A 16977-nucleotide genomic window follows, 5' to 3' on the forward strand; every position below is an offset into this window, starting at 1 on the left:
GCCGGCGTGTGGAATTGCGGCAGAGTTGCGTACGATTCAGAATGGGGGTCACTGTATTTCTACAGTCTGATATAATAATCTCCCACCAGTAGAGGTTAGCATCGCCTGGCTTTTACATCTGGGAATGGGAGAACATTCCTCCCCTGCTTTTAGTTCATCAAAGTCTCTTTAACTTTTTTATTCAAAATACAAAGCTCACATTAGAGAGAGGAAAAAAATCTGCTAAGTATCATTGTTCTGTGCATTCCGCATTGCGGATGTTTTAACAAGGAGAAAGTGGTAATTAACTTTAAAACAAATATGCGAATGTTCTTTGCTAAACCAATTTTCACCCGTTGAGAAAATTTTCATATTAATGGTTCAGGGAAGAATTGCACAAATTCCTGATGTCACCTCTCGGAAATCCCATTTGCATAGAAACGCAGCCTCGGCCGGGCGTACCTGTCACTCAGCCGCCTCTCTGGGTCGTCACATTCAATATTCTTGGAGCCCTTGTAGACGAGAAGGGCGGCCACGATGAGCTGCAGAACCACTGAGATACACTGTAACCACACAATAATAATGTTAGTATCTCATGGACACTTGTGTAATCTATTACAGCATACTGTATAAAATTATCGTTAGAAGGGTTGGGTACACGATCCCGGGGTTTACCATGCCGGCGGTGTAGAAGCATTGGCATGCTACTAACCCCCTCACCTGCAGCCCAACTATAACCATTCACCCTTAGTGGCTAGCGCAGACCGTACCCCCTTAGTGCCTAATAGGTAGGGCATAACCAAATAGTTTATAATTTTTTTTTATTTTCTCCCAGGTGCCAGGACACGGAGCATAGTTTAGCACCAACACATGCGAAGCCCCGCTCCTAGGTTCTGATTGGCCCAAAGGCCAGTTAGTCAAAGAATAGGGATGACCATTGATGATCATTTGTTGCATATTAAGCTGCCATTGATGGTCACTTGCACTATCGCCATCGATGTCGACCACATCGATGATCATCCCTAGTGCCTAACCCTCCCTTCTTGGTACCTATTCCCCCCTGCAGTCTCATCCTAACACACACCATAGTGTCTAAACCTAACCCCACCCCACAGCCTAACCTGTGAGTATTGTGAGCGGCATCAGAATTTATTTTAGTTGCTGCATCACATTCCTGGCTGATTGTACACCTGTTGGAATTCCTGCATGCTGAAGTATCACAGACTAACATCTGATTGTCTTCTTGTCTGCATTCTGGGCACCTTCATGTTGGAGACCATCAGCTACCTACCACAAACAATCCTCAGTGTATCCTCTGACCCCCACCACAGGTCATATGTCACAGGTAGAAGCAGGTAAGCTCACTTGCTGGTTCTGTCCAAATTGCTGCTGCGGGCAGCAGCCAATCAACAGGCACTTTGAGGGATATAAGCAGGCCTCCCACAATCAGCGCCAAAAACAATTGTCTTCCTCCTTTGTATGAGCCATAGAGTGCCAGTCTGATATCAGCTTGTGCCATCGGTACCCAGTCCGATACAACCCAGTACCATTGGTTCCCAGATTGACCATCCGTAACCAGTCTGATATCAGCTTTTGCCATCGGTATCCAGCCCGGGCCGATACCACCCAGTATCATCGGTAACCAGTCCGATAGCAGCTTGTGCCATCAGTACCCAGCCCGTTATTACCCAGTACCACCGGTTATCAGACCAAACATCGGTAACAAGATCTTTGATAAAGTGGTCAGTGGATGACTAAACATGTCAGGAGGCACCTGCTCTTTTTAACAGTTTATTTTGGACATTATTGTTTGTTTCTGGAATCTGCATCCAAGTAGCTCTAATCCTTGGGACCCCATTGGAAACTTTTGCACTTTATTGGGATACCACCACCTGCATCAGGGGCAAACGCAGGATTTTCCAGAGGGGTGGAGCAAAGCACGGAGATGGGCACTTAGGTGACCCAGTATATGCCGGGACAGTTAAAGTATTATAGATAGACCAATGTATATAAAAAATAATAATATATATATATACACACATAACAGCAGTGTAGACCCCTGGGCATAGCAATGTATTGGGGCCCCTACCTATCCTCCAGCGGTAGGGGTGGGGGGTGCTATTAGCAGAAGCTTTGATGTCCCGCGGGTGGCAGGGGGTATTATATCAACCGCTCAGCATGTAGGGCCTGGATCAGTATTTTCCACTAATTACCCCTATACTGCACAGATGGTGGGAGACGGGGTGGGAGAAGGGGGCATTGGGCTGAATGAAGGGGCCCTGATGCATAACTTCCAGGGTGGTAGAGGATGTTTAATATGAAGAGGAGGGGTGTATAGTGGAGTGGGCTTATTATTCATAATTTTCTGGTGGGAGGACAGCTTGCTTGACTGCAGATATCTCCAGTTCCCAGAAATAGATTTCTTAGCTTTTAATGGAATTAAAAACTAGAGAATCCCACCTACAAAATGGTATTGGGGACTAGGGGATCAGAGTTCAGGAGGCAAAGCAATCTGCCAATGAGTATATAAAACTACATTCCAGGTGTGTGGAGCTGGAGGAGTAACCAGCTGCAGGAAGGCGGATATCTCTGGTTCTGGGAACAGTAGAGACAAGCTACTAGTGTCTTTCAGAAAAACTCTAAGTCAGACAGAATTTGAAATATCTGACTGGGAAGAGCAATTAACAGGCTTGGATGGGGACCACTGATTTGAAGTCAGATATCTCCAGTTCCCCAGGGCCGATTTTTAAAACTCTTGTACCGATGGAAAGAGGGGACCCTCAGCTTTCAGTCTAGGTTCCTTAGGTTCCTGGGGGGGGGATTCTGGGTACTCAGAAACCCCCCCTGCGTGCGCTACTGTGCATACTGTGGATTACAAATCATTGCATCATTGTGAGGAGACCTCTCATATATGAGGACTGCAATTACCCTCCAGCGATCATTAAGAATCCTGCAAGGTTTATGGACTCCCTCAATCATCACCATACATGGATCCTCATTGGGGAATGAGCACATGATATTCCTTAGAGCTTTACAAGGAGGAGCAGGACTCCACAAAACTAAGTATACAACCTCTAAATGTCCAACTAGTTTTTAGCTTATAATTGTACAATACACTTATGATTACCTGTATTTTTTACTTTAATGTGCATACTGTATATATATATTTTTGATATATATATTAATTGTCTAATATTTTCCATTAATAAATTGTTATTAACTACTGTAATTACCCAATTGATCTAATTTCATTTAGCACTCCACCCCTTTTTCTATCCATTTGTACTTGTTAAGGGGAGCTGACACACCCCAGAAGGAGGAGCTTGACATAACACTTCATTAGGCACCTGTTTCTTTTTTGGCCTTAAAGCCGAAAAATACAGCTTTCTTTTCACCACCATCGGTAACAAGCCAGATACCAGCCTATACATCAGTGTCAGACCAACCATTGGTAATAACAAGCATCAGTTCTCAGACCACTAGTTACCTGATCAGTGTTACCATCACTGGCTCCAAGGCCAGAACATTCAAACATCAGTTCCCAGACTGATAATTACCAGCACTACTTACCTACAATACTTATTTCTTGCTTGTCAAGATCTTTAGCCGCACACAGTTGGGTTTAGGAGACCAGGACAGAGGGCCGTGATCTGCTCGTCGGTCGTAGAGAAGACCAAATTCCCTTGCGGGATACCTTGGTGAGGACCACCGGCGGGTTAGAACCTGTGCCTCTGTTCCTGGTGCCCTTGTGTCCAATCACCTCTCACTCCTGTGCTATCACACCAGCTATATCAGATCTACAAGTTACTTATTTTCCGCGCCCTCCACTGGTCACATGCAGAAACACATACTACCCCGGTTCTGACGATCGTGATTCGGTATCTTAACTACCAGCATCTTGAGTGCCAGTATGCCAACTACATCTCCTCCAGCATGTCAATGCCTTCCCTAATATTCTAGTTTGAGATTGGCTGTCCCAACTGGCCTTTGACACTGGATCTAAGGCCAAAGGTCACTCCTCACGGACCTACACCCAACAAGAGAGGTATTGTAGGGAAAGTGTAGGTACTGTAGCTGCCAGCGTGTTCCTCAGCATCGCCACCAAAACTCTGCTCCCCCACCAACAAAAATGACTCAAAACAGTGTAAACATTACTAAATGTATTTTTGTTTCTTAACATATTTTCCTTTTAACATATTTTCATTTTAACAGGCAAAGCACTTTTCATCATTTAAATTATAACTTATAACAATAAATAACAATAAATTCTCATAACAATAAATTCCACTATACGGTGCTGCTTAGAGACAGCGCAATTGCACATATCCAAACTTCAGACCACTACTACTTTAGCAGACCCCATGTTTCTACGTATGTTACAGGATGGTAGAACAATCAGGATTTTCTCTTTTCTGTTTCTCCGCAACATTATCACACAATAATGCACATGACACGGTGTGATTGACACTTCTCTGTCATCCTTAATTATTTATTTGTGTTTATGGAACATCTCCTATGTCTCAGAAGCCTACACAAGTATAATTAAGTCACATGATATCTTATTTTTTTCTTTGCAATTTCGGTTTATTGAGTGACAATGGTTGCAAAGGAAAATCTCACAATCTCTTTTATGTGAACAAAACACATTTATTCTGGATTGCCGACAGCTCGAAGAATACATTACAATGAGACTAATATTGTTGGAGGTACATTTATTTTGTGATGTTATTTCCCCCATTAAAGTGACTTAAAGAAACCAATACATTTGATATTATACAGTATAACACAAAGGCTGAAAGAGAGTTTTTCTTAATATTATATAGAGTATGGTGTGGTGGAACAGGGTTAGTTTCACCAGGCTTATGGAAGAGCCGTCCAGCCTCAGAGAGAGTGCTTTGCAGCCAGGTAAGAGACCTGGGTTCACTGCAAAGCCAGGAATGGGTTTCTGAGTTGTGCTTGAGGGATAGAAGGGTGGGCTCTCAAGCACACTGCTCCAGTCCGGGTTTTCAGACTTTCACAGCCACATCTGGGAAGTGGGGTGATTGCAAAAGAAGGGATTTAAATCTTGGTCAGTCTGCTGATGCCTGGTAGAGACCAGTTAGTAGGCCAAGTATTCTAGCCCTAGGGTCTTGGACTGACAGTGCCTGGAGGCACTGAGACACAGTGCACACAGAGCGCTGAGTGGAAGAATATGTTTTTTTGATTTTCCATATGAAGTTTTGTTTGCTGTAAAGTTGGTGTGTTGCATGTATGACATAAAATACTTGCACAAATACAGAAAACTGCCTGCCGTGTCCTGTCTTCACTGTGACCTTGTTACAATGGATATGAAGCAAATGACACTGATCAACATTCATTTTATTTATAATCATACAAGAGCTACAGTACTTTGGTGTAACTTTGTGGTGCTGATTCCAAATGTGACATCCGTTTTGCTAGGGCTTAAACTGGTCCCGGAAAAGACTTAGTCAGAGCCAAGGCCAGTGCTAGGGGATTTGGCACCCCCTGCAAATTAAAAATTTGTGCCCTAACTCCCATACTATAAAGGGACAATGGTCTAATAAAGAAGGAATGTGGTAAAACAATAGTACCCCTATACTGGTTATGCCACACAGTAGGGTCCTATATACACAATGCCCACAGTAGTGCCCCTTATACACAATCCCCACAGTAGTAGTGCTGCTTACACCCATAATGCCTGCAGTTGTAGTGCACCTTATACATAATGCCCACTGTAGTGCCGCTTATGCACATAATGCTCACAAAAGTAGTGCTCTTTATAAACATACTGCCCACAGCAGTGTCATTATGTCCTATTCTTTCTGTGTCCCTCCAATCCCCTCTCATCTTGTCTTCAGCATGCACAGAGCCTACTCATCTCAGTAGCACTTCTTCACATCAGCGGCGGTGATGGCATAACATCACATATGCTGTCCCTTAAAAGGCAACCACTTGGCCCTGGAAAGGGGAACACTGTCTAAGTATCAGGAAAACCATGGAATAATGGCGAGGTACACAGAGGAGAAACAAGGAAAACAAAACAGGCAGAGGAACCAGCTCAACCGCTAGAGGCCGACCCCCTTAAATGTGGAGGGGGAATATTCTAGAATAATCAGTAAACGCCTAGGGGTTCATTTACTAAAGTTTGAGCTTTTGAAAGAGAGATAAGTGGGCAACATCTCTCACTTTTAAAAACTCTCACTTTAGTAAATCTCTCCTGTGAGTAAATTCTGACATGCACACATTATGACTTTGTTCCTTATTCATTGAAGGTGTCCATTGTCTCAAAATCTAGAGCTAATTCAAAAATATAACTTTATTTTTGTAATTCATCAACCCCAACATACCCTAAATCCGTTCAAATATCCTTGGCAACGGGACAACTTTTTGGACTGTGTTATTTGGGAATAATGCGTAATACTCTCATTCGGATGTGGTTGGAGGTGCTATCACCTTGCCTGTATGAAAGCATCGGTGATAGCAGTAATATAGTAATGCAGCAGGAGGCATCGCGTCTCGTGATGCGTCTCTACACCACCATAGTCCAGCTGCGAGACACAGGCTCAGATGTCAGCTACCCACCCCTGGTGCCAACGTCACTGGGTAATGTCCATGGAAACACCCAGCGTTTTTATGACAACACCCATGAAACGCTGGGCGTTACCATGGGTGGCCCCCTCAGTCCGCCACCCCATGCCCCCCCTTCCGCCCACTGACCGCAATGTTGGGTGCGTGCACCCGGCGAACAGCAAGGTCAGTTAGTGTAGCCTTTTAGCGCTAGTTGTTATTTGATTATGTCCGTGGTATTGATTCACAATACAATACGTGGGGGATGGGGGTTGCAAACTTATATTGCAAAACATCAATGGTCTGTAATTATGTGATCGAGCAATGGCCTTTTTTGTTGGGAACAGCAACAATCCCCTGCATGTAATCTGTGCCAAAGTCCTGTTTCTCCAGATAAGTATTTCTCTTTGTTTTAGCCATGTGTACAGTGTTATTTTATTTGTATGGTTTTATATCAGTTTAATGTTGCCTTCGTTCTACGCCAGCTGCCAGAAGCTCGCTGAATGTTGTGACAAGAAAGGACGGCGAGATCACAGCCAAATACAGCTTTAAGACGGGACATTAATTTTTATGTAAAGCATATATATATATATATATAGTTCGATGGAATGACCGCACTCTCACTAATATATTTGGGTATCACAGGGGTGCGCATAAAAGAAACAGACGAAGTCCGTGCCTTTAAATATAGAAGAGTCCTCCCAGTCGGGAATGTGCACTCGCCAACATATCACAAAGACTTGTTCAGATAAAATTCAAAGTGGTCTTTATTTTCATATGGAGATATCCGTATCTTATGCCACAATATAGCCCCGACGTTTCGGTCCTACATCTGGACCTTTATCAAGGAGCCTGAAATATCATAACATACAGCATATCACTAAAATGTGAATGCAGCAATAGTGTTCTAACAATAAAGCATAAACATAAATGTAAGCAACAAGCATTAGAAAGCCAAGTACTTACATAGGCAGAAGCATTTCAAAGTGCGTATATGGGTACAGTAGTAGCAGATCAGCATGGTTCAGGAACGCCAACCATGTCTGAGAACTGCCCAGGCCCGGACTTATATACCTGAAAACCGGAAGTCACATGTGCACTAATTTCCCGCCATCACGCGGGTAACATCGTATGAACGGAGCTTCGTTGCCGGAAGTGCGTCACCGGATGTCCGGTGTATGGAACGCAAACTTCCAACTAGCTGGCTAAATAAACAAGCGGCACGTGGCGGTGACCCGCATGGTTGTGCGTATTATGTGGACGGATGTCCGGTCCAACTGTCGGTGGGATAATAACACAGCTATAGCGGCGCATGCGCACCATGGACAATCTTTGACTTAGAGAGATTTAGCTAAAAGAATTTTGACTAATCGTTTCAGGTAACGCCGGGGACCTGCTGTTACAACAGCCTCAGAGTATCAGTAATCTACACACTTGTAGTAATCACAGTTTATGGGAAAAAAAGATCTGCATAAGATCTATACAGTGTACATACATAATATATGAACTATATATACTGATAATGTACCTCTGAGGATGTCTGGCAGGACATTTATATATGAGACAAGCGAAAAAAATTACTGTACAAACTTAATAAACATTAAACATAAAAAATTGAAAAACATAAAAAAATAGAAAAATAGAAAAAAAGAAAAATGTGTACAAAACAGGCTTGACGCATGTAAGTCATACTGAGTGAAAGAGGCCTTTTATACAACTTGTTATTGGGTCAATAACTGCAGTATACTGCCAATCATGGGCATAATATACCATCTATTTGTGACATATCAAGCCTACATCTCATGGGAAATTCAATTAAGGGAATCTGCCATAGATCTCAAGGACTGCTCGTAGCCAGAGCTCAAAACCTTATTGGCTAACACAGACGGAAAAGTGTGGAACAATATTTTGGGCTATTAACGTAGGAAGATGTTTAACGGATTGTTCTCATTCAAGCCATTAGGGGCTAATGTGCCCAATTGATGAATCCATTTACTTTCTTTTTTCTTTAGTAGAAGAGTTCTATCACCTCCCCTCCGCGGAGGGGGAACCCAATCAATAAGGCGACATCTAAGGCTGGCAATTTGATGTCCAGCCGCAAGAAAGTGTCTGGGGATCGGCAATTCGGTTTTATTGGTTTCAATGGCTGATCTAATGGAGTTGCGATGGTTTGCCATTCGCTCACGAAATTTCCTGGTGGTCATTCCAGTGTAGGCTAAACCACATGGACACGTCAACAAATATATGACGTGGTCCATGAGGCAGTGTAATCGGAATCTGATCTTGATCTGTTTTCCCGACTGTGGGTGAGGAAAAGTAGGACCTGATAACATGCTGTTGCATGTAGTGCAACCTGCACAGCGGAAGCAGCCGGGTTTTTTAGTGTAGAGCCAAGTATTGGAGGTTTGAGGGCTTGGGCTCATGGTAGGTCGCATCAGGATTTGTTTGAGGTTAGGGCCTCTTCGGTACGCCATCATCGGGGGACCGTGATGTTGTAGTTTTAAGTTCTTATCAGATGATACAAGGGGCCAGTGTTTGATAAGGCTTTTTTGTATATTAGCTGATGCATGATTATATGTATTCACATATAACATGCGTGGAGCCTTGCTCTGTGTTGGTCTTGAACCAGATTCACGGGCTATTACGTTACACCTAGCTTTCTTTAGGCATCGCTTCAAGTTGTTCGGCTTGTATCCTCTTTCAAGAAAACGGCATGTCATCTCCTCAATTTGGATTTCCATTTGTTCAGGTTGGGTATTATTGCGGATAACCCGCATATATTGGGAGACCGGTAGGTGCTCTTTGAGAGCTGGTGGATGTTGACTGGTAGTCGATAGGAGCATATTCCTGTCGGTGTCCTTCCTAAACAGACAAGTGTGAATCCTCTCAGCCGAGAGTGTAACTTTAATATCGAGGAAGTGAACAGATTCTGATTGGATGTCATATGTGAAACGAATTGGGCTATCCAACCCATTGAGATGCGCAATCATTCCTTCCAAATTCTCAATGGTATCTGTCCATAATAAAAAAACATCATCGATGTATCGTTTGTATAGCTTCATTTTGTCCCCGAAATGTGGCAGAATATGCAAATTTTCATAGTCGTGCATGTACAGACATGCGTAGGCTGGGGCTAGATTGGAGCCCATGGCAGTGCCTGCTCGTTGAACGTAATATTTATTAGAGTACAAGAAATGATTGCAAGTTAATATCAAGGTAGCCAGATCCATCAGAAAATCTGTAGGGGGTTCCAAGGTGTCTCTCTGTTCAAGTGCTTTACGTAGTACTCTGAGTCCATCAAGGTGTGGGATAACCGTATATAAGGAACTCACGTCCATAGTTACTAAGTAACATATATCAGAGGTGTCTATGACTTTTAATTTGCTAATAAAATCATTAGTGTCCTGGATGTAGGTGTTGCCGGATGTTACAAGAGGTTGTAGGTGGTGGTCGAGGAAGATGGCTAAAGGTTGAAGGAGGGAAGCACGGGCGGAAATGATAGGCCTACCGGGGGGGTTAACAGAAGACTTGTGAATTTTTGGTAAAGTATATATAATGGGACAAATAGGGAAAGGTACAGTGAGAAAATCAAAATTTGCTTTAGTGATCCATTTGTTAGCTAAACCATTGGAGAGTACAGAATCAACTTTCTTCTTGAACTCAGGAATCGGGTTGTATGGTACTTGCTCGTAGGTACTTGTGTCAGATAGCTGCCGTAGAATTTCATTGTTATACTGAGCCCAGTCTTGAATTACTATGGCTCCGCCTTTGTCGGCTTGCCGTATGACTATGTTGGTGATTCTTTTAGCTAAATCTCTCTAAGTCAAAGATTGTCCATGGTGCGCATGCGCCGCTATAGCTGTGTTATTATCCCACCGACAGTTGGACCGGACATCCGTCCACATAATACGCACAACCATGCGGGTCACCGCCACGTGCCGCTTGTTTATTTAGCCAGCTAGTTGGAAGTTTGCGTTCCATACACCGGACATCCGGTGACGCACTTCCGGCAACGAAGCTCCGTTCATACGATGTTACCCGCGTGATGGCGGGAAATTAGTGCACATGTGACTTCCGGTTTTCAGGTATATAAGTCCGGGCCTGGGCAGTTCTCAGACATGGTTGGCGTTCCTGAACCATGCTGATCTGCTACTACTGTACCCATATACGCACTTTGAAATGCTTCTGCCTATGTAAGTACTTGGCTTTCTAATGCTTGTTGCTTACATTTATGTTTATGCTTTATTGTTAGAACACTATTGCTGCATTCACATTTTAGTGATATGCTGTATGTTATGATATTTCAGGCTCCTTGATAAAGGTCCAGATGTAGGACCGAAACGTCGGGGCTATATTGTGGCATAAGATACGGATATCTCCATATGAAAATAAAGACCACTTTGAATTTTATCTGAACAAGTCTTTGTGATATGTTGGCGAGTGCACATTCCCGACTGGGAGGACTCTTCTATATTTAAAGGCACGGACTTCGTCTGTTTCTTTTATGCGCACCCCTGTGATACCCAAATATATTAGTGAGAGTGCGGTCATTCCATCGAACTGTATTTGATGATTGTTAGGTTACTGACAATTATCTTTGACCCGACACCCACACCCGGATCAGCTCTCTAGGTCAGGCTCACGACCTGTCTTGGGACTGCGGCATTCTACTTGGGACTTAAGCGAATTTATCAGTTCCTTCATCATTATTTTTGTTTGTACAAATGATTTTTGTTTGTATACCATACGTGCTTGATAACATGAATGTATGATACTACCATTATTGCACAAAAAAACGTGGTTGTTTGAGGTTTCTATGATCCCTCCGCATATCTGACGGGTCATATATTTCATATGATTTCTTGTATAAGTGTTTTATGACAATACACACAATAAGATCATTTTCCTCAATTGCTAATACTCTAACTATTATCTTAATAAGCTATGGCAACAGGTGGAATCGGTTTCCTTGATGAGAACCTGCTGTCCCAAGCTGAACATGGGATAATATCCCTCACCGATGATGATGCAGACAAGGTCTTGTTTGATCAAACAGACTTTGACGCACTTCCCACTGAATCGCCCATCGACCTGTACCAACGGTTACTCAAATTAAAAAAGAGGGAAACGGACCTTGCCCTGCACGGCCATTTCCTTTCGGAATACCATAGAAAAAAGTTTATCCCCCGAGGCTTCCGTGTGGCAAATATCCCTACCATAGGGCGTAACAACCCAGCATTCTGCAGCCGGTGGTGTGGGGTCTTGAACAAATGTTCTCTTGACCTCATGCTACTGGTTGTAGAAGAGGTTGGCACTGAGCTCAAAAAAGTGAAATCCGATATAGACTCTTTTGGGATAGCTCACCTGGCTACCATCAAGAGCGACAAATCTTGCAATCTCATAGAGAAGATAAGGACACAAGTTGAAGAGTACAAAAGAGACCTGGTAGCATTCAAACGTAATAAGCTGACTATAGTCACCGGTGACTATCAAAACCATAGCGTCTACCGCTGGTTGTCCGGTGAACAGGGCTCCCGCCGACAACATCGACAATCTAGACCTCGACGCCAGTACAACTCCAGAAACCCCTACCATCTGAACACTGGATCCTCAACTTCAGCTTCTGATAACGAGCAATCTGGCCCACAGGTTGATTTTTTAGATTCAGGCAGTATAAAAAACAAAGGCCGGTCCAACCGCCCCCCACGTGGAAGAGGCGGAGACCACATCCCCGCCGTGGAGGAACTGGGAAAACGCAACAGGAAACAGGCAAAAATTTAGTGTTTAATTTGTCTAAACTTGAACTGACCCAACCTATGATTTCATTATTGACAAAAGGACTCTCATTCGTCCCCACTTGTTCACACGATCCATTTGACGCTACCATAGATCTATATAAGTTTGGCAGGAAACTGAGATTGCACGAACAGTTTGGTGGCAATACCCAAACGGAACAAATATCCAAATTCAAACCTCCCTCAGTATTTGATCCTTTGTCATCAAACCCCAGCATAAAGACTTATACCAGGATGGTTGAATATGATACTCAGCAGTCTTCAAGCAAGCCAAAGTATAATAACCTGTCGTTAGAAGAAAGATCAGCTTTAAAAACCCTGAGACAAGACACCAACATAGTCATACGGCAAGCCGACAAAGGCGGAGCCATAGTAATTCAAGACTGGGCTCAGTATAACAATGAAATTCTACGGCAGCTATCTGACACAAGTACCTACGAGCAAGTACCATACAACCCGATTCCTGAGTTCAAGAAGAAAGTTGATTCTGTACTCTCCAATGGTTTAGCTAACAAATGGATCACTAAAGCAAATTTTGATTTTCTCACTGTACCTTTCCCTATTTGTCCCATTATATATACTTTACCAAAAATTCACAAGTCTTCTGTTAACCCCCCCGGTAGGCCTATCATTTCCGCCCGTGCTTCCCTCCTTCAACCTTTAGCCATCTTCCTCGACCACCACCTACAACCTCTTGTAACATCCGGCAACACCTACATCCAGGACACTAATGATTTTATTAGCAAATTAAAAGTCATAGACACCTCTGATATATGTTACTTAGTAACTATGGACGTGAGTTCCTTATATACGGTTATCCCACACCTTGATGGACTCAGAGTACTACGTAAAGCACTTGAACAGAGAGACACCTTGGAACCCCCTACAGATTTTCTGATGGATCTGGCTACCTTGATATTAACTTGCAATCATTTCTTGTACTCTAATAAATATTACGTTCAACGAGCAGGCACTGCCATGGGCTCCAATCTAGCCCCAGCCTACGCATGTCTGTACATGCACGACTATGAAAATTTGCATATTCTGCCACATTTCGGGGACAAAATGAAGCTATACAAACGATACATCGATGATGTTTTTTTATTATGGACAGATACCATTGAGAATTTGGAAGGAATGATTGCGCATCTCAATGGGTTGGATAGCCCAATTCGTTTCACATATGACATCCAATCAGAATCTGTTCACTTCCTCGATATTAAAGTTACACTCTCGGCTGAGAGGATTCACACTTGTCTGTTTAGGAAGGACACCGACAGGAATATGCTCCTATCGACTACCAGTCAACATCCACCAGCTCTCAAAGAGCACCTACCGGTCTCCCAATATATGCGGGTTATCCGCAATAATACCCAACCTGAACAAATGGAAATCCAAATTGAGGAGATGACATGCCGTTTTCTTGAAAGAGGATACAAGCCGAACAACTTGAAGCGATGCCTAAAGAAAGCTAGGTGTAACGTAATAGCCCGTGAATCTGGTTCAAGACCAACACAGAGCAAGGCTCCACGCATGTTATATGTGAATACATATAATCATGCATCAGCTAATATACAAAAAAGCCTTATCAAACACTGGCCCCTTGTATCATCTGATAAGAACTTAAAACTACAACATCACGGTCCCCCGATGATGGCGTACCGAAGAGGCCCTAACCTCAAACAAATCCTGATGCGACCTACCATGAGCCCAAGCCCTCAAACCTCCAATACTTGGCTCTACACTAAAAAACCCGGCTGCTTCCGCTGTGCAGGTTGCACTACATGCAACAGCATGTTATCAGGTCCTACTTTTCCTCACCCACAGTCGGGAAAACAGATCAAGATCAGATTCCGATTACACTGCCTCATGGACCACGTCATATATTTGTTGACGTGTCCATGTGGTTTAGCCTACACTGGAATGACCACCAGGAAATTTCGTGAGCGAATGGCAAACCATCGCAACTCCATTAGATCAGCCATTGAAACCAATAAAACCGAATTGCCGATCCCCAGACACTTTCTTGCGGCTGGACATCAAATTGCCAGCCTTAGATGTCGCCTTATTGATTGGGTTCCCCCTCCGCGGAGGGGAGGTGATAGAACTCTTCTACTAAAGAAAAAAGAAAGTAAATGGATTCATCAATTGGGCACATTAGCCCCTAATGGCTTGAATGAGAACAATCCGTTAAACATCTTCCTACGTTAATAGCCCAAAATATTGTTCCACACTTTTCCGTCTGTGTTAGCCAATAAGGTTTTGAGCTCTGGCTACGAGCAGTCCTTGAGATCTATGGCAGATTCCCTTAATTGAATTTCCCATGAGATGTAGGCTTGATATGTCACAAATAGATGGTATATTATGCCCATGATTGGCAGTATACTGCAGTTATTGACCCAATAACAAGTTGTATAAAAGGCCTCTTTCACTCAGTATGACTTACATGCGTCAAGCCTGTTTTGTACACATTTTTCTTTTTTTCTATTTTTTTATGTTTTTCAATTTTTTATGTTTAATGTTTATTAAGTTTGTACAGTAATTTTTTTCGCTTGTCTCATATATAAATGTCCTGCCAGACATCCTCAGAGGTACATTATCAGTATATATAGTTCATATATTATGTATGTACACTGTATAGATCTTATGCAGATCTTTTTTTCCCATAAACTGTGATTACTACAAGTGTGTAGATTACTGATACTCTGAGGCTGTTGTAACAGCAGGTCCCCGGCGTTACCTGAAACGATTAGTCAAAATTCTTTTAGCTAAATCTCTCTAAGTCAAAGATTGTCCATGGTGCGCATGCGCCGCTATAGCTGTGTTATTATCCCACCGACAGTTGGACCGGACATCCGTCCACATAATACGCACAACCATGCGGGTCACCGCCACGTGCCGCTTGTTTATTTAGCCAGCTAGTTGGAAGTTTGCGTTCCATACACCGGACATCCGGTGACGCACTTCCGGCAACGAAGCTCCGTTCATACGATGTTACCCGCGTGATGGCGGGAAATTAGTGCACATGTGACTTCCGGTTTTCAGGTATATAAGTCCGGGCCTGGGCAGTTCTCAGACATGGTTGGCGTTCCTGAACCATGCTGATCTGCTACTACTGTACCCATATACGCACTTTGAAATGCTTCTGCCTATGTAAGTACTTGGCTTTCTAATGCTTGTTGCTTACATTTATGTTTATGCTTTATTGTTAGAACACTATTGCTGCATTCACATTTTAGTGATATGCTGTATGTTATGATATTTCAGGCTCCTTGATAAAGGTCCAGATGTAGGACCGAAACGTCGGGGCTATATTGTGGCATAAGATACGGATATCTCCATATGAAAATAAAGACCACTTTGAATTTTATCTGAACAAGTCTTTGTGATATGTTGGCGAGTGCACATTCCCGACTGGGAGGACTCTTCTATATATATATATATATATATATATATATATATATATATATATATATATATATAGTTCGTGGGTAAGACCGCACTCGCACTATATCTTAGTACAACAATCTGGGGTGCCAGACAAGGGGAATGTGTTTTAATACACAACCCCAATTGTAGTCCGAGGGTATCCTCTACAGTTGTTTGCAGGGGATGTCGGGCACTCGCCTTTATAATTCAGACAGAAGACTGATTATAAAATCCAATTTGGGTATTTTTATTTCATCCAAAGAATTTTCAATCAATTAAACAGCAATCATTTTGTTTGCACATCCATATATGCCCCGACGTTTCGGTCCATATGGCGGACCTTTATCAAGGAGCTTGGTTATGCAGAGGTTACAGCAATCAACGATGCAGCAGCAGGAGACCCATGGTGAGAGGAGCAGCATATATATATATATATATATATATATATTATATGTACAGTATATATACACAGTCTCCTTCCTAATGCCTTTTTACTTTACTTAGCTGAAATGACAAGAAAATTAGTCGTATACACTAAATCACTGTGGCAGCTCAGCTCCAAATACGTATGGCTTAAAGACTGGATAGCACAAGGGAGAATAAACAAATGATAGCATAACGCATTAAGCCATGATCAGGGGGATGGGGTGCCATCTGTTATTAGTGACTGTGGTACATATTAAACTTGACAGAGGCAGATCAAATATCACATGAATTAACTGAATGTGGAAGCTGCAGAATGAAAGTCTTTTTTATCTCTGACAGGCCGAGTCTAGGACGATGAGGACATGGGGGAAATAGTGACGAGTATGGGTCATTGGGTTGAGCCAATTTAGGCCGACATGCATTGGGTTGACCACTGAAGATTGACAGGGCTCAGGTTGACATGACTAAGGTTGACAGGATTGGTAGGTCGACACAAGTATTGGATTGACAATGGGAAGGTCGACAGTCAAAAGGTTGATTTGAGGGTTTGGACTCCATTAAACTGTAGCGCATCCCCTCGCATGGCTTGCTACGCTCCCCATGCTTCGGGCACGGTACCTCGCTGCGCTTGGCACACTATTTTACTCTTCCACCACGACGCAGTGGGTGGTAGGGTATGAAATACTGCCTGTCGGCACATGTCGGCTCAGTGCTTGAGTGCACAGTCTTTGAAATCACTAAGAGCCAATGAGATTACAGAGGCAGTTTGTGGCCGATATTC

At 43.0% G+C, this 16977-nt stretch overlaps 1 protein-coding gene across 1 annotated transcript in view; it reads right to left on the minus strand.

Annotated features, from left to right (window-relative positions):
* Window positions 1-236: 236 nt before the first annotated feature.
* Window positions 237-16977, minus strand: part of LOC146045131 (ninjurin-2-like) — a 46450-nt gene continuing 29709 nt past the window's right edge. Inside the window, exon 4 of the mRNA XM_083163817.1 lies at window positions 237-542. Coding sequence (XP_083019943.1) covers window positions 390-542 — 153 coding nt within the window. The 3' untranslated portion in view covers window positions 237-389. The remainder of the gene's footprint in view (window positions 543-16977) is intronic.

This window comes from Crinia signifera, chromosome 11 (assembly GCF_055691185.1).
Source record: "Crinia signifera chromosome 11, ASM5569118v1, whole genome shotgun sequence".
Classification (NCBI taxonomy): domain Eukaryota; kingdom Metazoa; phylum Chordata; class Amphibia; order Anura; family Myobatrachidae; genus Crinia; species Crinia signifera.